At 40.9% G+C, this 19,439-nt stretch overlaps 1 protein-coding gene across 4 annotated transcripts in view; it reads left to right on the forward strand.

Moving 5' to 3' along the window:
* The window catches only part of stard13b (StAR related lipid transfer domain containing 13b), a 70,373-nt gene extending 62,690 nt beyond the window's left edge, over window positions 1–7,683 (forward strand). For all 4 annotated transcript variants that reach the window (XM_088345196.1, XM_088345195.1, XM_088345197.1 and 1 more), the window contains 5 exons: window positions 1,004–1,118; window positions 1,179–1,391; window positions 3,148–3,365; window positions 3,431–3,607; window positions 5,806–7,683. In XM_088345196.1, coding sequence (XP_088201322.1) covers window positions 1,004–1,118; window positions 1,179–1,391; window positions 3,148–3,365; window positions 3,431–3,607; window positions 5,806–5,923 — 841 coding nt within the window. In that variant the 3' untranslated portion in view covers window positions 5,924–7,683. The remainder of the gene's footprint in view (window positions 1–1,003; window positions 1,119–1,178; window positions 1,392–3,147; window positions 3,366–3,430; window positions 3,608–5,805) is intronic.
* Window positions 7,684–19,439: the final 11,756 nt, after the last annotated feature.

Raw genomic sequence — 19,439 nt, forward strand, 5'->3', positions numbered from 1 at the left:
TCGCCAAAGCCAGGGACAGAAGCAGCCAAAGGTCTTTCGCCGCCAAGAAGCAAAAAAGAATACTTCGCCACGGAATTGAATCGGCCAAGGGTTCTTAGCATCCGAAAGTGAGGACAGAAAAGACAGATGGTCTTTTGACGCTGAAACCAGGGACTGAAGCAGCTCAGGGTCCTTGACGGCAGAGACCGGAGACAGAAGCAGTCAGGGGGCCTTCGCCCTTGAAACTGAGGGCGGAACCGGTCGAGAATCAAAACCAGGGCCTGAAACAGCAGAGTTTCCTTTGCCGCCCAAACTGGAAACTGAAGTGCTGGAGGCTCCTTTTCTGCTAAAACCAGGGAATGAACTGACCATTTATTGTTCGCCACTGAAACGGGACAGAAGCGACTACAGCTTTGCCTAATACAGGGACAGAAGCGGTAGAAGGTCCTACGCCACCAAGACCAGGGTCAGTAACGGCCAAGAGTCTTTTTCAGCTGAAACTGGAGACTGAAGCGGTGTACCGTCCTTCCCTGCCAAAAGCAGCCAGAGACAATTTTGATGGCTTGTTTGCGATCAAAACTGAGGATAAAAGTGGTGAAGGGTCCTTTGCCATGGGGACAGAAATTACTTAAGGATCCCTCTCCACTGAAGCCTGGGACAGAGGTAGTCTGGAACAGGGGTGTTAAAGCTTCCTGTTGGTGTAGAGAGTGATTAAATGCAGATGGGTGCTCTGCAGCCACTACCCCCCAGGTTGGTGCCCTTTATGGAGAGAAAGGCATGCTAGATCCTGTCAGCTCCAAGAATCCCTTAACTTCCCGTTTATTATCTTGGTGCTTGACTCCATGAATTAAAAAAAAACATTCCAAAGTCTTCCTTTTGAAGTGTTGTATGTTCATGCTGCATACAAACAAAACATAGCTTTCTAATTGACTGAGACTATGTTGTTGTACTGAAGGATCATAGGAGGCTTCCTGCAGAGCTATCCGCCTCCTTCAAATGTTTTTTCTGTTCTCGTTCTGCTCAGGGCAATGCAGAAAAAATATACCAGCGGAAGACCGGACCAGAAGGACCTGAATGAAAACTTGGCGGCCACGCAGGGCCTGGCTCACATGATCACCGAATGCAACCGTCTCTTCGAGGTAGGACGCTCAGCTGACCTTGTGTCCTCAACCTCGGTTCTGATTGGTCCTGTGGTTTAGATCCCTCACGAAGTGGTCACCCAGTCGCGGAATTCCTACGTGGAAGCGGAGCTTCAGGTGCCGACAGTCCGGGAGGTCTTTAACGACCAGAACGGGACACAGCTGAACCATTTGGAGGAGAGATTGGTGAACTTGCTCAAAGAGGCTCGAGAAAAATCGAAACATTGGGTGGCCTGCAGTAGCACTGATAACACAGAGCTCTTCTACAAAAAGGTGTGGTCAAGACTTTCAGAAGCGAGAAGATTGTTGTGTAGTCTAATGCTATGAGCTAAGAGTTGCAGAGACTGTTGTGTTGGCTATCCCTTAAAATAGACCTAAAATAACAAATGAAAATGTGAATTTTCTTCAGATGGTTGGGTCTATCAAGGCCATCTTCCAGTCACTGATCTGAACTTAGCTCATATTTTTGCCAACACAGCCGCTAGCCATAGAAAAAAAGCATTGTTAGAGTGGCTAGCTTTGCTTCAGCCCCTAGCATCACTTTAGTAGTTAATAGGGGTGGGACAAAAAATTGTTTCGTATATATATTGTGATTTCATTTTTGGAGGTTTTAAAAATGGACTTTCCCCCCCCCCGGAATTGATTCTTGTTACGTTATATCCGGTACGTAAAAATGCGGGAAATCAAACGGAAGTAGAAAATGGAGGATGAAAGTGAGAAACGAGAACTCAGGCTGGCACCCATACATTTTTAATCAAAAGCATGGACACATCTTTGTGTGCTTTGTTTAAACATCATTCATGGTTCATTGTCTCAGAAGTGTATGATTTATGTTGCTCGTTTTTCAGGAAAGAAAATTAAATTGCAATTATAAACTATATCGAATCGCAATACTTGTCAAGACATGTTTGTATAGCCCGTAATCACAAAGAGTTTCAAAGGGCTGCACAGACCACAGACTATTGCAATCTACAGACTATTATTACACCACCTGATCTAAAACCTACCTGGAACAAGGAAAAACTCAAACACCTCTGAGGAAAATGAAGAAACCTTGAGAAGGTACCACACATGAAATAAAACTGTATATTATAAAATAAAAAAATGAAAAATAAAAGGGATGACCAGGTTGCAATCGGTGTAGCATTAACAAACAATACACATACATTGTCAACAGAAATATAGGTAATTCATAAACTATAGAATATACGTGTGTTTTAAGCCTAGATTTAAACAGCTTCACTGAGGTTGCAGATCGAATCTCAGAGGGCAGCGCATTCCACAGCATCGGGGCCTTAATGGAGAATGCTCTCGAAACTGTAAATCTCCTCTTAGCTCTTGGAATCCCTAGTAGACCAGCAGTTTCAGAGCAAAAGCTCCGGACAGGAACATGGGGGGAAATTCAGTCTGAAAGATATGCAAGTCCATGCATGATTTTGTATAATACCAACAATTTAAGTGTTTGATTCAAGCATCAGCTGTTAAATTATGTAGCATCTTAGTGGCGAACAAATTTGACACAAAGAGCCGAAATTTTTAACTGTGAGAGTCAAAGAGCCACACCACGCCCTGACCTGCCACGACGGACAGACACACACAATTAAAAAACATATTATTTCCCATAACACGCTCCTCTCCTTACAATACATCAAGTATTGTTCTTGTATTGATTTTAAGGAAAGTGTCCACCCTCAATACACAAAAAAAAAACTAAACATGAAACAAGACAAAGAGCCACATTATATAGACAATATGGGGCAAAGAGCCGCATTCTTATTGGTCAAGAGCCGCATGCGTCTCTAGAACCACGTGTTCGCCACCCCTGTACTAAAGTATTGCTTGGGGCCGAAGCAAAGTCTATTATAGTAGCATTAGCTCCTGAATTATGTAACCTTACCTAATAAAAGGGATACTAGCAGCTAAAATGAAGCTAAGCACCAAAACAATTCTACTTCCTGAAGCAGCTAACAGCTATGTTAGCGAAAATAATCGCTAAAGTTGCTCTGATGCTAACAGTCTCTGCATGCAGGTGTGCGATGGCAACCCTCTTCGACGCTGGCGAGTATCGGTAGAAGTAGAAGCGCCACCTTCAGTGGTCTTAAACCGCGTTTTGCGAGAGCGCCACCTATGGGACGTAGACCTTCTCCAGTGGAAAGTCTGTGAGACCCTAGAAAAGCAGACTGAAGTCTTTCAGTTGGTCCTGGACTGGATGCCGCCACATCCCAGTCGAGACTTTTTGCTGCTTAGGTGAGTTTGAAACCACCGAGAGTCGGGATGGAAACAAAAACAAGGTAATTTTTGTTGACTTCAAGGTCATGGAAGACAGATTTGCCCAAAGGAGCGTGTTCATTGGTTTCCGTGTCAGTCCATCATGAGGACTTTCCTCCAATGGGAGCGGTCCGAGCTGTTGTCCTAGAGTCCGACTTCTTGTTGGAGCCTTGTGGATCGGGAAAGTCCAGGTTGACCCATATTTGCAGAGTGGATTTCAAGTAAGACATTTAAATATTGTAATTACAGAAGACCCAGGATCTGACAGTATTCTGTTTGGAGGTAAAGTTAGATTTCTGTATAGCGGGGATAGAAATCTATGCTAGTTAGCTAATATGTTCCTAAACGAGATACCCGAGTTAAAGTAAAATAAATATAAAATACTATATGGACTACCTAATGTGTAAAATACGTGTATGTGATTAATGAAAATAATTAAATGTATATGTAAGAGAACAAACAGCTTTGGTGTGATGTGATATAAGCTGGTAGAGTGGAATAGCTGGTGGGTGCAAAGGTAACTATAATTATAATGATAATTGACCAGATCATCGATTGGTTGCAGCCATATTCCTTAAATGGTAACAATACATGTACTTTAGTCATATATTTTGAGAATTGCGAGCTTCAATTTCATAGTTTCGTGTTTTTACTTCTCTCTAAAGCGTTACTTATGCTTAATAATCGTCACATTTGTCGATTGGTTGCAGCCACATTCCTAGGCTAGGGTAATGTTATACGTTTCTTCGTAGAATGCACCACAGACTTCGTTTGAATTGTAATCATGATTTTGCTTCTCCCTTAGGAATCTCTGCAAGTCTTGGGTGCCATAGGGAATAAATACAGTACAAAAATAACATATTTTATTACACTAATTCACATATATGAAGCACAAAAAACTCTGAACTGAGTGAAAGAAATTAATTTTGAGAGGTAGTTCAAACCACAACACATTGGCATTTTCATAATGTCGTGACGCAATCCAATAGCAGATCAGCATCTTATATGACTTAGACCAGGGGTCAGCAACCTATGACACGCGTGCCACTGCTGGCACGCGAGTGGTTGACCAGAGGTACGCGAGCGCACGGCAAAATAATAATGATTTTTTTAAATTTATTTTTTAGCGCATTTACCTGAAATTTAGACATTTTCAGTTGCGCGCCGTGTTGTTTAGATGCTTTATGATAGCGCCCCCTCCTCAGCTCCGTTTCTGAGTGTGTGTTTGTGCGGCGCAGAGAAGAGGAGGAGACATCCGTGTTTTAACCCAGCCAACGAAACACAGGCGCACGATAAACGAATGAATCATCTCCTCCAGCGAAAAAATTATGTTCTTTTCAGCCAGCTTGGGCAAATGACTGGTGCTTTGTGCAAAAAAAAAAATGACCGTGCTGTTTGTGCATTATGCCTCGAGAGCGTTGTACATCGCACATCAAGGGTTAAACGTCAATACGTATCGAATCATGAACATGAATACAAGGACGAGTCTGACAAGGCAGAGACATTAAAACGCGCTGTGTCCAGGTACGGCAAACACAGACCCTGAAAACCATTGTCACTGCTAAAAACGCTATTGCTCACTGCATATCAAAGCACGGAAAATCTTTTACCGAATGCGAATATATTAAAGAAGCGTTCTTTTCGAGCTCTGAGGTTTTGTTTGGTGGCTTGCCTAACAAATAGACAATCAAAAACAAGAATAAAACACATCCCCATGTCAGCCAGAAGTGTTGAACGTCAAGAGGAGTGGCTTGCAGAAAGCGTGTGTGTTTCATTTTGATATTGTCTACTATAAGATTTTATTGGTGAACAATATGGTAGCTGTCCATAGCACTTGTTTTTTGATTGTTGTTCATTGTTGATGAATGTTTGATTCATCAGTCATGGATGTCTACAGGCCTTTCCACGCGTTGCTCACATTCATTTTTTAGTTTATTAATGAACAAGAATAGTGCTATATAAATAGGTCAGTTATACGATTCCAATGTCAATCCATGTTGTATATTTGGACCAGTGTAAAAAAACTGTTTTTTTTTAGTTGTATAAAAAAAAATGTTGTGCCAGTCATTAATCTTGGTGTGCACACTGATTTACAAGGAAATTTAAAAGTGGCACTCCTCACCGTAAAGGTTGCTGACCCCTGACTTAGACCAATAGCCGAACAGCATTCTAGAGACAAAACACTGCAAAGTTATAATTTTAAGTTTTTTTGAACGCAGAATAATTCGTTGTCAATGTCATATAGTGGGGTGAAGACCAGAGCAATGGCTTAAAAATATTCTTGTTTAACAGCATAAAGCGAAAACATCATAAGGCGAGAACGTCGTATCTGAGGTCTACTGTACTTGTCGGAAGTAAATAGAGCTAAGAAAAAGCACAAGGAGATACCACACAAATAAAAAGTGTCCTTGTCTTTCAGAGGAAGAACTCCGGAGTGGTACAACAAAATCTTCGGCCATCTTTGTGCCGCAGAAGCTGCTCGCATCCGCAACTCTTTCCAACCGCTCGTTGCAGATGGTCCTGAGACCAAAATCTGAAACTTTTCAACTTTTTTTTCATTGAGACATGGTTGACTGAAAAATTAAAGACATCAAACTAAAGCACAACTGAATTAAATGACGATTTTAGACGTCTATCACCCGAGCTGGAATGGATCATTGACGATTATAGCTGTCAATGGCAGTCTATCTAGAATGGATGTGTGACATCTACAGAAACATAGCTGATTTGATTTTTGACGTCTAGAACAGTCTACGACCGCCTAGCTGAAATGGATCTTTACCATCTATAGTCATTTAATACATTTTAGCTAAAGTGGGTATATGACATCTGTAGCTGTCATTGTCAGTCTTGCTAGAATGTATCTTTGATGTGCGTCAAAGAAAGCCTAGCTGAAATCTATCTTTATCATCTATGGAAACCTTGCTAGAATGAAAATCTGACCCATTTAGCCATTGCTTCTTTGGTGTATGTAGCAGATTGTTATGATGGACTGTTGACATTAATAGCCATCAATGGCAGCCTAGCTGTAATTAATATTTGACTCTATGGCAGCCTAGTTCGGTTGTATCTAAGAAGTCTATAGGTGTTAATGGCAGCCTAGCAAGAATGGAACATTGGCGTCTGCGGCAGCCTAGCAAAAATGTATCTTAGATGTCAATAGCAGTATATGGCAGTCTAGCTGGAATGTATGTTTGGCATATAGCAGCCGGGCTAGGATGGATCTTTGACCTCTATAGCTGACTAAGGTATTATAGCTAAAATGGATCTATGACGTCTGTACCGTCTAGGCTGGCTAGCTTGAACAGATGTTTGGCATCTATAGCAGCCTAGCTAGATTTGATATCTGACGTTTATAGCCGTCAACGATAGCCTGGCAAGAATATATATCCCACATCTATAGCAGTCTAAGGCAGCGTAGCTAGAATCCATAGCTATGGCAGACTAGCCAGAATGTATCTTTGACACCTACAACCGCCTATGCAAGACTGTATCTTTGACGTCTAAACCCTTCCATGGCAGCCTAGCTAGAATGGATCTTAAAGGGTTACAAGTTTATGTTAAGAGTGCATCTTATAGGTGTTGATCATATTCACACATCGGGAATCAAATCATCCCGCCAAAATTCAAAGTATATTTCCCGGCGCAGTGGTTAGCGCTTGTGCGGCACAGTTCATGTCATGGGAACCTGTCGTGGGTTCAAATCCAGCTCCAGACTTCCTGTGCGGAGTTTGTATGTTCTCCCCATGCTTGCGTGGGTTTCCCCCAGGCACTCCGGTTTCCTCCTTCCAAAAAACATGCATTTCAGGTGAATTGGCCGGTCCAAATTGTCCCTGTGTGAATGAGCAAATGAGTTGTCTGTCCCTGTGTGCCCTGCGATTGGCTGGCAACCAATTCAGGGTGTCCCCTGCCCACTGCCCAGAGATGGCTGGGATAGGCTCCAACCCCCCCTGCGAACCTAATGAGGATAAGCGGTACGGCTAATGAGATGAGATATATTTGTTGTGTATTTGATGTTAATTACTGTTGTAATAAACAATGTCTAGGACGCTTCTATGAAGCACTGACTGTATATTATCAATCATTTTAAAATTCAAAAGTATAATTACTATTATTTTAGCTTGTACATTTGTGATTATTTTGAAGAATTTTAAGGGATTTCATTTTATGTAAACTGCTTTTACTTCATCATTGTAAGTAAATTTGTTCTTATTCTGCTCTGCTTGTGAACGACATAAGGTTTGATTTGATCAAACCTGCTTAAATGTATATGAAAATAATAAATGTCTGAATAATATTTGTCTTCTGTGCTGCCTGCTTCAAGCAATGTGCTTTCCTCCATAAGCATGGGTGTCAGCAGATTCATATTTTTCTTTTTATATATTAACCCCTTATTGTTCCTGTACAATTCGCTTAAATCCCAATTCGAGATGTACCCAAAGTAAAATGAATGCTGTTCTTGAACCATTTGGAGAATATTGATGGTTTTGGTCATTTTTGAAAGCTAACACTCTTGATATTTTGTCTAAAAAAATAATCACTGAAAGTGCTACCAACATTGAGTAATCTGAGTTGGAACACAAAGAAAAAGGTTTTAATTGTCGCATCCATTTTCTTTCTTGCAATTAAATGTCTGCAGATGAGTGTAGCATGGGCATCTTAGCTATAAAACAGGTGAGACAGTAGCTTTAAAACTTTGCTGGTACCCTATCAAATTTGATTACAATCTGAAAAACTAAACATTGTATTCTCCATGTTTTTCTAAGGGTAGGTTTAGGTGTTTCCATAAGTGTCCATTTGAAGAAAAAAGTTTGCAAATTTATATTTTACTTTAGCCATTTGTTAGCAATTGAGAATGATTTGTAAATGTTTGACTTCTCTTTCCAGAAGTCAAATCAATGGATGAGCACACTTGCACGTAATAAAGCTGCATTAGGATGAATCAGTGAATTACCTTGAACACGTTATTTTCGTCTCTTAATGAATACTACCCCGGTAAAATGGCTTGCATTTATGTTGAAAATTCCATTGGCTAACCATTGTTTCAATCATCATTTGATTTAGTTACCACTGGCTTAAGATATTCGCACATTTTGGAGACAAAATCATTTATATCAAACAGGTCAGGGGTGTCCAGCTCATTTTGACTCGGGGGCCACACGATAGAACAAACATTCTGTTGGGGGCCGGACTAGTAGATTAAAGAGAAAGAAAAAGAAGGATAAAGAAGGAAGAGAAAGAGGGAGGGAAAATGAGAGAGGGCGGGACAAAGAAAGAAAAAGAGAGAGGGAGGGAGAGAGCATGAGAAACAAAAGATAAAAAGTCGAGAGAAAGGGGGAAAGAAAGGGAGAGGAAGAAAATCCAAAGAGAAGTAGAAAAACAGAAGGAGGGAATACTGTAGATTAAAGAAAGCGCAAAGGGTATGAAGAGAGAAAGATAACAGAGAAAAGGAAAAAAGGAAGTTAGAGCAAAAGAGGTTAAAAGACACAGACAAAGAGCAACAAAGGAAGAGAAAAAGAGAGACACATAGAGTGACAGAGACAGAGTGGAAGAAAAGGGGTGGAAAAGAAAGAGAGAGAAATAAATACAAGTACAGTGTCTTTGTTCGAGGCACCTGGCTTTGGTAACAGCAAGTTGACATATTTCAACCTGCAGCTTATTTTTCTCGCGCTTCTCTGCTGAGTGTTGTCTCGCGGGCCGAATTCAATCCCTTAGCGGGCCTTACCTGGCCCGGGGGCCGCCTGTTTGACACCTGCGGTATAGGCTAACGTAGGCTGCGGAATGTGGAGAAAAAAAGAAACATTTAGTAAACATAGGAAAAAAAGGTTCCACTGGCGGATAAGTGTTTATAATTATTCATTTTAAGTATTATTTTATTATTTGAGAAAAACGGAGATAAGAATGTATTTAAAAACAGGTTTAAAATGTAATAACCTCACAATGCACACCAACATTGATAAAACAAAACTTGCCATTGGCAAATCAGGAATCATTAAAATTTAAGCTTACAAAAAATAAACAATTAAACTGGTGTTGGAAATCAATTTCTAAACATTTTTGAAGACTAAGTTTGTAAAAGATGGACAGAGTCCACTTTAAACTCAACATGAACTTTGTTTATTTACAGAACACGTCTTCGCTAGGTTACAAACATCTCCCCGGTACCACGCGGTCCCCTGCTACCGTAATAACGCGTCTGCTGCGCAGGCACAATCAATTACCGTATATGACATCTCCCCCCCCTTTTTTTTTCTTTTGAAAGAAACATAGCAGCTTTTCACAAGGCTGTCTAAAACAAATAAATAGGTAGATCTGACATTATCTTACCACAGGGAAAATTATTGATAACAATAAATCAAACAATCAACGGTCAATTGCACATTGCTAAATGAAATTGGCATTCAAGTCACAGTTTAAGATTCAAAGCAGTAATTGCAACTACAATGTGCAAACAATATGTCATTTCAATCATAACATTTGGTCACAACTCACATTTCTGGGACAATGTTTTCTTTTCTTTTTTTTTTCACAGCATTATCATCCGAAAAAGAAAAATTAGTCCCCTGTGTGTGTTGTCTCTTCCATTTCTTAACCCCCCCCAAAGGCCGTAATGAATTTTGACTCATTCACAGGTCAAGTCTGGTAACAGGTTTACACACCCTTCCAGACCTTGACACAATCCGTCTTGGTGGAGGTGTGTCGGATGGATCTGTAACCTGGACTGCAGGGACAGTCTCTTCTTGAATAGTAGACTGTAACTGCACTTCATCACTTTCTGTAGACGATGGTTGAGTGCGGCGTAAAGCTGACGATGTCAGGAGATGACGACGATTCCGCCGTAGAACAGCACCGTCTTGGGTGGTGATATTGTAGGATCTACTGGTAGCAGCCTCTCCTGAGACCACAGCTGGTCTAGACCATGATTTTTCTTGGTCCAGCCTGGTGTAGACCGTTGCTCCTGGTTGTAGAGCAGGTAGGAGTCTGGCTCCGTGACGGCGGTTGAAGTAGTGAGCTTGCACAGCTTTCTGCTTGGCATCGTTCACTTTTACCGTTTTCTTGCTGGGCCATCTGGGTAGGAGATTCTTCTCCAAGGTTGGAACTGTCGTCCTGATCCTCCTTCTCATTAGCAGTTCAGCTGGACTGTAGCACTGGTGGAACATGGAGTGGATCTGTAGATCATCAGGGCTAGTAATGGATCTTTTTGATTCAGGATTTTCTTAGCAACCTGTACTGCTCTTTCGGCATGCCCATTGCCTTGAGGATGATAAGGACTGGATGTTGTATGTTCAAAATCCAGCTCCTTTGCAAAATTCTGAAACTCTGCACTCGCAAATTGTGGACCGTTATCGCTAACTGCCTGGTCAACAACCCCAAATCTGGCAAACACCGTCTTTAGATTTTCAATTATGTGTTAACTAGTGGTTGAGGACAGGTGCAGTATTTCCAAGAATTGAGAGTAGTAGTCATTATCAGGTAGTTGTGGTGGTTGTGTTCACACAGGTCCAATGCAATTCTTTGCCAAGGTCGATCAGGTAGTGGTGTGGAGATAAGAGGTTCCTTTTGTTGTTTCCTTCTCATTTCCAAACACACTTGGCATGACATCACTGTGTCCTTTAACTGCTTGGACAGCCCTGGCCACCACACTGATGTTTTGGCTCTCTCTCTACATTTGATCAGGCCTTGGTGCCCCTGGTGTAGCTTCTCTAGAATTTCGGCTCTCATAGAACGTGGCACGACAATCCTGCACCCTCTTAAGACTAGGCTGCCTTCAACGGAGAGCTCTGACTTCACTTTGGTAAACTCCCTCGCATCCAAAGGGACACTACTTATGTGTTCAAGCCACCCTGACCTGATAAGCTTACTGACAAGCTGTAACTCTGTGTCAGTTGCAGTGACATTTCTAATGTTTTCAAGTCTCTTTGGAGAAGCTGGTATTCCCCCGACTACTGAGGCTACATAGCAAGCTACAGCACTGTGTGTATCCACATCCCCTTCACTACATGTCAGTGGGCTGCGTGACAGTGTGTCTGCTACCACAAGAGTTTTACCTGGTGCATACTCAGCCACAGCGCTGAATCTCACGAGCCTCATCAGTAGACGCTAACATCTGAGAGGAACATTTTCCAAGCTCTGACTGTTGATAAGAGGTACCAACGGCTTGTGATCTGTCACTAACCTGAAACATTCAAGATCATTTAGGTGTCTGTCAAACTTTTCACATGCCCACACACCTGCCAGACACTCTTTTTCTATCTGGGCATAACGTGTTTCTGCATCAGATAGTCGTCTGGAGCAGTATGCCACTGGTTTCCACTGTTCTCCATGAAGTTGTAACAGCACACCCCCCAGTCCAAAACTGCTAGCATCTGCTGACACTGCCGTGGGTTTGGTGACATCATAGTAGGCCAGCACCGGTGCGGTCGTCAGTAATTCCTTGATGTTTTCGAAGGCTGTCTGTTGAGCATGTACGCACGTCCAGTTATTCTTGTCCTTCAGCAACTCATGGAGTGGCTGCCCCACAGTGGAGAGGTTGGGAATGTACCTGCCAAGGAAAGTCACCATTCCCAGGATTCGCCTTAGCTCAGTGACATTTCCTGGAGGTGGCATTTTCCGAATTGCTGCAACCTTCTCAGGATCAGGTCGAATCCCTGACTTGTCGATGAGATGCCCCAAGAACTTAGGTTGGCTTTGCCTAATGGAGCACTTCTCCTTATTCAGTTTAAGTCCAGCTGACTGAATATGATGCATCACTTTGTTGAGACATCTGTTGTGTTGCTCCATATTGCTCCCGTAGAGCAAAATATCGTCCATGAAGACCTCTACACCTTCCAACCCTTGTAGAGTCTCCATCATCTTCCTCTGGAAAATTTCAGGTGCACTAGTAATTCCAAATGGCAAGCGTTTGAAGCTGTACCGACCAAATGTAGTTATAAAGGTTGAGAGCTTGATGCTGTCTGGATGCAGTGGAATTTGCCAAAACCCGCTGGCTGCATCGAGTGATGAAAAAAACAGTTGCTCCACTTAGCTTGGCTGTTATCTCATCCACAGTAGGTAGGATGTATCGCTCCCTTTTGACAGATTCATTCAGTCTTTTGAGATCAACACATATGCGAGCTTTGTCTGTGTTCTTCTTTGAGACAGGGACCAGGGGTCATCAGTAATTGATTTTTGGAAAAAAAATAAATATTTAAGTGCGAAAAAATTAATGTTAATTTTTTCGCGGCAAGGCCAATTAATGGGTATTTATTGGATTTCTAGCCATTAATTGGTAATTTAATTGTATACTAGCCGGTGACGACAGGAAATTTTCTATCGATCCAGGATTGGATGACTCCTGCTTCTTTGCATCACTTTCTTTCTTCAAGTGCTGACTTTTAATGTGGCTTTCCAAATTGCTCCAACCGGTGTTGCGCCGTTGGATGCGCTCGGCGCCACATGAGCAGCGCCATTTGCCGTTGACGACATCAATCTGCGTAAAGTACTCTCTAACCATTTTTTCCTTCGGTCCCATAACCGTGCGAAGATTACAATCAATACAGCGTAGTAGTAGTGGTGTACAACGTGTGCGTATGTGCATCCACTACGTACGTGCTTGAGGCAAAACGTGAGCCAATCAAGAAGCCCGATTTTGTCCCGACCAATTAAAAAGCTGCTTTGCAACCACACTACGTACGTACAGCTACCGTGTTTCCCCGAATATAAGGCCGGCCTTACTTCAAAATCATCGTCAAAAATTGAGGTTTTGAAATAAAAATATGTGCAAAAGTAATACATTTTCGCTAAAAATTTCTTAGAAAAGCATTGCCGTTGTTAAATAACGTTGATATCTACGGTTTTCATAGGTAATATGAGCCCGAATATTTTCGCAATTAATGGGTCGCAATAATTGCTAATTATTTAAATTTTGCAATAAATGGATTTATGAGTTTAAGCAACCATTCCATTAATTTTTCGCAATTAATGGCATTCATTTTTCACCAATCATTTATTGCTGACCCCTGACAGGGACCATAGGTGCACACCACTCAGTAGGTTGTGTCACAAGCTCAATGATGCCATTACTCTCCATTCTCTTTAGCTTTTCTTTTACCTTCTGGATCATCGGGAGTGGTACTCGGCGTGCAGTATGTACAGCATACGGCTGGGCATTGTCTTTAAGCTGTATTCTCACTGGCTGATTTCAATGTCCCATAGTCTGCATGTTGCTGAATGTTCAAACTGATTTCGTCTATTCTCCTCACAAGATTCATTTTCACTGACATTGAGCGACTTAAGAGATTATTAGTGATCCCCTGTACTACATAGGCTGTTAGTGGATATGATTTTCCTTTGTAGGTTATTGTGGCCTGGAACCTCCCTAGACAATTTAGCTCTCCACCTGGGCTGTCCAGTGGAATGTCTGGTGGCTCTAACACACTTTCTGGAGTGCATGTGTTGTACGTCGCCTCGCTGACGACATTAACATCTGCCCCTGTGTCGATTTTGAAGGTTATTGGCTTTTTATTTAGCCGGAGCTCAACTGACCACTCACTGTTCTTTTACATTTTTCACATGTGACACGGCACCCAAGAAGTATGCTGACTGCTCGGGTTGTCCTGGCTGCTCGGGTTGTCCTGACTGTTCTGCTCGCTCACTAATCTCATTCACTTGCTTTTCATTCCTGCACACTCTAGCTTTGTGACAGATATGGCAGGTAGATTTCTTAGCAGGGCAGTTTTCATCTTTGTCAAGCTGTGTTTTTCCACATGTAAGACATTTTCTCACATTTCCCCATTTTCTGTCTTTCTCCCCACCTTTTAGTTTAGACTTTGGGTATCTGTAGCTCTGCCTTGTAACTTCATGCACCGTCCCTATTGCTTCTCCTTGCATGTTGACGTGCGCAGTAATCTCTTCCGCCTGTCGAACTACTTGCACAGTCTGAGTCAATGTCAGGCCTTCCATCAATTGAAGCTTACGCGACACTTCCTTGTCCAATATTTCAATAACTATTCGGTCTCGGATGTTTTCCCTCACGGCTCGTGCCGAAATCACAGTGTTCTGATAGTTCATATAAAGCCCGTATGAAGCTTTATGCCCTCTCCCCAGGCTTCTGGAAACGTTGATGAAAACACGCGCGTTCGTGGATGACATTCCTCCGCGGAACGAAGTAGTCATCAAACTTCTTTAGCACAATGTCATAATTATCCTCTCTTCACCCTCATTAGCAAAAACAAAAGACTTGAACACATTCTCCGCCTTGCTTCACATTGCATACATCAAGCAGCTTACTTAAACTTGTCCATCGTCTTTGTTTAGTTTCGTAGCGATTCTGTAGCGCTCGAAACGCTGCCTCCAGTCCGGCCATTCTGACGGTTTCTCGAAAGCAAAGTTCGATGGAGGATTAAACTTGGCCATTATGACTTGTCTCCTTATCTGGATCCTTTCAGACTTCTGACACCATGTAAAAGATGGACAGAGTCCTCTTTAAACTCAACATGAACTTTGTTTATTTACAGAACACGGTATAGTGTCATCGCTTGGTTACAAACATGATCGCAGCAAGGCTTTAGGGCTAGGACCTTAGCTTGGCCTTTTGGCTGAGAGTAAGTGTCCCGGCTCCTAGGCTTTGTAGCGTATCATGAACTGACCGATAACGGATAATGGATAATGAATAACGAAGATAGATCAATAACCCTTAAAAACCCCAAAACCCCCTCCCCGATACCACGCGGGCCCCTTCTACAGTAATAACGCGTCTGCTCCTCAGGCACAATCAATTACCGTACATGACAAAGTTTAAAAAAAAAACGTTTGTTTTAACTAAACAAGCTTGAGAAAAACTAGTTGATTTCCTGACTGGTGGACCGCGACCTCTGCTGGTGATTTGTACATATCACAGGTGTCACAAAAATTGCAAACGGAAACAAACGATCAGTGAACGTCAAGATGTCAACACACTTTTGAAATATGTCTGGATTTTGTTATTGAATGTTAATACCCAAGTGTGTGTGTGTGTGTGTGTGTGTGTGTGTGTGTGTGTGTGTGTGTGTGTGTGTGTGTGTGTGTGTGTGTGTGTGTGTGTGTGTGTGTGTGTATATATATATATATATATATATATATATATATATATATATATATACAGTATATCATTGTTCATTTCTATATTCATCCCTTTTAAGGTGTCAGTAAAATTGCAGTTTTTGTTTTGATTCTCACTTTAAATTAAATAATGACGTAATTTAGACAGAACCTTGGGGACTATTTATAGCAAAACTAGGCAAATGTGACCCTCGGGCCTAATGCGGCCAGTTTACGTTTTTTTTTATCTGGCCCACAAAAAGAAAATTGTCAAAATATAATCACAATCCATCCATTATCTGCACTGCTTATCCTCAGTAGGGTCACGGGGGTGCTGGAGCCCATCCCAGCTATCTTTGGGCAGGGGACACCCTGAACTGGTTGCCAGCCAGTCACAGGGCACACAGGGACAGACAATTCACTCGGTCATTCACACCTGGGGACGATTTGGACCGGCCAATTCACCTGACATGCATGTTTTTGGAAAGTGGGAGGAATCCGGAGTGCCCGGAGGAAACCCACGCAAGCACGGGGAGAACATGCAAACTCCACACAGGAAGTTCGATCTCATGACCTCAGAACTGTGCCGCACACACGCTAACCACTGCGCTGCCATGCTGCATAATCACAATCTATATAATGTAAAATAAAGTATTACTAATTGAAAAAAAAATGTTTTTGGTTGTCAACTTTGTCCACAGTCCCTTTGTCAACAATACAAATACTACATAATTACGACACAACTAAACATCAAGTTTAGTGCTAAAAACAGGGACCCAATAAACTTATTTTACCTTCACTCAAAAAAGAAAAAAAACACGAAACACTACAAAAATACTGCAAAACTAAAAATCAAATTTAGTGCTTAAAACAGGCACCTAATATACTCATTTTTTGTCCTTATTTTGAAATGGAAAATACGAAATACTACAAAAACACTACTAAAGTAATATTGTGATACAAAAATACTACAACATAAATACTACAAACATACAACGACATTACAAAACTATTTAATACTACAAAAACACTACAATGGAAATATTACAAAAAGACTACTGAAACACTAAAGAAATACTCTTGCGCAAATACTTTATAATACATCTTTAGAAATATTACAAATATACCACTACAGGAATAATATAATACAAAAAAATTGTACAGAAATATTACTAAAGAAATACTGCCAAATTACTACTACAGAAATATTACGTCAGAACTACTACAATTGTAATGGTTGTGTGTACATTGCTGTTTGTGTAAAAGCGGTATTGGGAAACATTCATGTTGATTTATTTGGATATTTTGTAAAGTAACACGGGTGCCTACATGGTAATTCTGAAAATATACGATCTCTGTGGGCATGTGACGAAAATAATCAGCGACAGTGAGCCGAAAGTTAAATGTACTGTACTATAGCCCGACGTGGTTTCCGCAAGGAGAAGGAAGAGGCTCTCAAGAGAAGAGAAAATAAATGTAATTAAATGATCTGCATTTATATAGAGCTTTTCAAGTCAATGAAGACTTCTCAAAGCGCTTTACAATGTGCTTCACATTTACCCATTCACACACACTCATACACCAATAGCGGCCGTGAATTGACTTGCGTCTCATTGAAAGTGGAAAGCATATTTCTTTAATTCAAGTTATTTGGAGAAATATTTTTTGTGCGTGTATACCCTGCCGCAGTTTTTTTTCCTTTTAAACAACTCTTATTAATTAAGCTTAATTTATGTTGGCACACTTTTGATCGGTCTCATTTGATTTGGAATTGAAGATAAACCATTTTTAGTGTTGTCTTGATCATTCAGTAGAGGATCTATTTTTAATTTTGAAAAGAAAAATCAATCACAACTATTAATACCCCAAAAGGTTTTTTACACAGCACTAATCCACTTTAAAAGCAACAGCTTACATCAGGTTTCATTTTTAAACCAATGGACAGCCAACTCCCTTCTAAGAGTTTTTTCCCCCCTTTTTCCCTTTTGTGATTGACTAATATGCATTTTTCCCCATGGATTCTGTGTTGTTGACTTTACATTTGTTTGTATATAAAAGGTGAATTTCTTTTGGCATTTTAACCTTTTTTTTAGGTTTATAAATATGTTTTTATGTTTCCTGTGGTTTTCAGTGATGTGCTTAACGATCAGCTTTGAAAAAAAAATTGTATACTTCATTCTTGTAATTTTTGGTTTATTTGTTGCGACACTGAAAAGTGAATGCGTATTTTAATTAACATTTGTTCTTTCACGAAGGGTTTGACTTCAAAGTTGCTGAGTATTAAAACGTTTGTAGTTTAAATAAGATAAACGTTCACTGGAGGGTGAAAAAAAACAACCCCTAGCAAGAAGTATGGAATCATCAGTCTTAGGCAAGCCCCCGCTCAGACATTTTATTCTGCAGAAAAAAGATCACAAACATAAAACAATCCTAAGGTAATTCCTAAGTGCAACATATTGGCATTCACACACTAAAATAAATTAAGAATAACATTGCAATTGTCTTTTTATAGAGAAAGTGCAAGAAAATAAATATGGAAAAAATACGGAATCATGAAAAATGAAAAAAATAACAATCAAAACATTACTTGTATTAAATTGCACAACATTTGGCTTTTATGGAAGCTTGCAGTCACTGAGGCATGGACTTGAAAGGAGACTGTGTAGAGAGAGTCCACTCCTTCAAATTTCTGTGTGTGCACATCTCCAACGACCTCTCCTTGACTGCAAACACCAGAGCGGTGGTAGGGAAGGCCCAGCAGAGACTACATTTCCTTAGAGTGCTCAGGAAAAATAATCTAAAACAGCAGCTGCAGGTATCCTTTTACAAAGCCTCAGTGGAGAGCATTCTAACATACTGCATTACGGTGTGGTGCACAGCAGCAGACAGGAAAACGCTACAGAGGGTCATCAAAACAGCCCAGAAAATCGTCGGTTGCTCTCTGCCCAGTCTGGAGGACATTGCCTGCTCTCGCTACCTCAGCAGAGCAGAAAACATCACCAAGGACTTTTCTCACCCTGGCCACCACCTCTTCGACCTGCTGCCTTCCGGCAAGCACTTCAGGTCACACAAAGCAGAAACAAACAGACTTAGGGACAGTTTCTTCCCCACTGCCATTACCACCCTAAAGAGACACCGCACAAAAACTGAAAAACCCTTGCAAAAACACTACCTCACACGAATATAAAATGGTACTCATGTCTATGTTCTTGCACATGTTGACTGCACTATGTTTACTGCTCACCTTGCACAATGTTGACCATTTTTTTTCTGCACTATGATGACTATTTTTGCACCAATGCATATGTTGACTATTTTTTTTTTGCACTATGATGACTTTTGCACCAAATGCAAAATTGCACAACCCTTACAATAGCAACTGTATTACGATACCAACTGTATGTAACATTCTACATGCCGACATTTCTTGTGTAAATATCATGTAAATTATAACTATAGCCTTATCCTCCTTGTTTTATAAATGAGTTTATCATCCCCAAACATTGTTTCAATTGAAAGCTGTCCAAAATGCCAATGTCAACTTTAGTGTAGATTTGACAATTGCCATCCCCCCATCACTGAACTTTACCCTTATCCAGTCATCCACAGTCCATGATTGCCTCACCTTAGCCCATTGTAGTTTTGTTATTTTTTGTTTAAGCGTCAACAATGGGTTCCTTTTAGTTTTCCTGTATGAAAATCCTTTAGCCGATTTTGCACAGTTGTGTCACATACATTGACTCCAACTAGCATCCATTTCCTCTTCATTTGTCTTATTGTGCATTTTCCGTTTTCAAGACATATGGCCTTTAGTTGTTTGTCTTGATGCCTACATGTCTTCCTTGGCTTACCAGTACGCTTGACTTTAACATTCTTCTCATGCTGTTTGCACTTGGTCCAAATCTTTGATACAGCTGACTGTGAACACCCTATATCTTTGGCAATCATAGAGTAGAGTTACCTTCGTCAAGAAGTTTGATGATCCTGTCTTTGGTC

Source organism: Urocampus carinirostris, chromosome 10, assembly GCF_059441175.1.
Source record: "Urocampus carinirostris isolate Australia breed hairy pipefish chromosome 10, RoL_Ucar_1.0, whole genome shotgun sequence".
Taxonomy (NCBI): Eukaryota; Metazoa; Chordata; class Actinopteri; order Syngnathiformes; family Syngnathidae; genus Urocampus; species Urocampus carinirostris.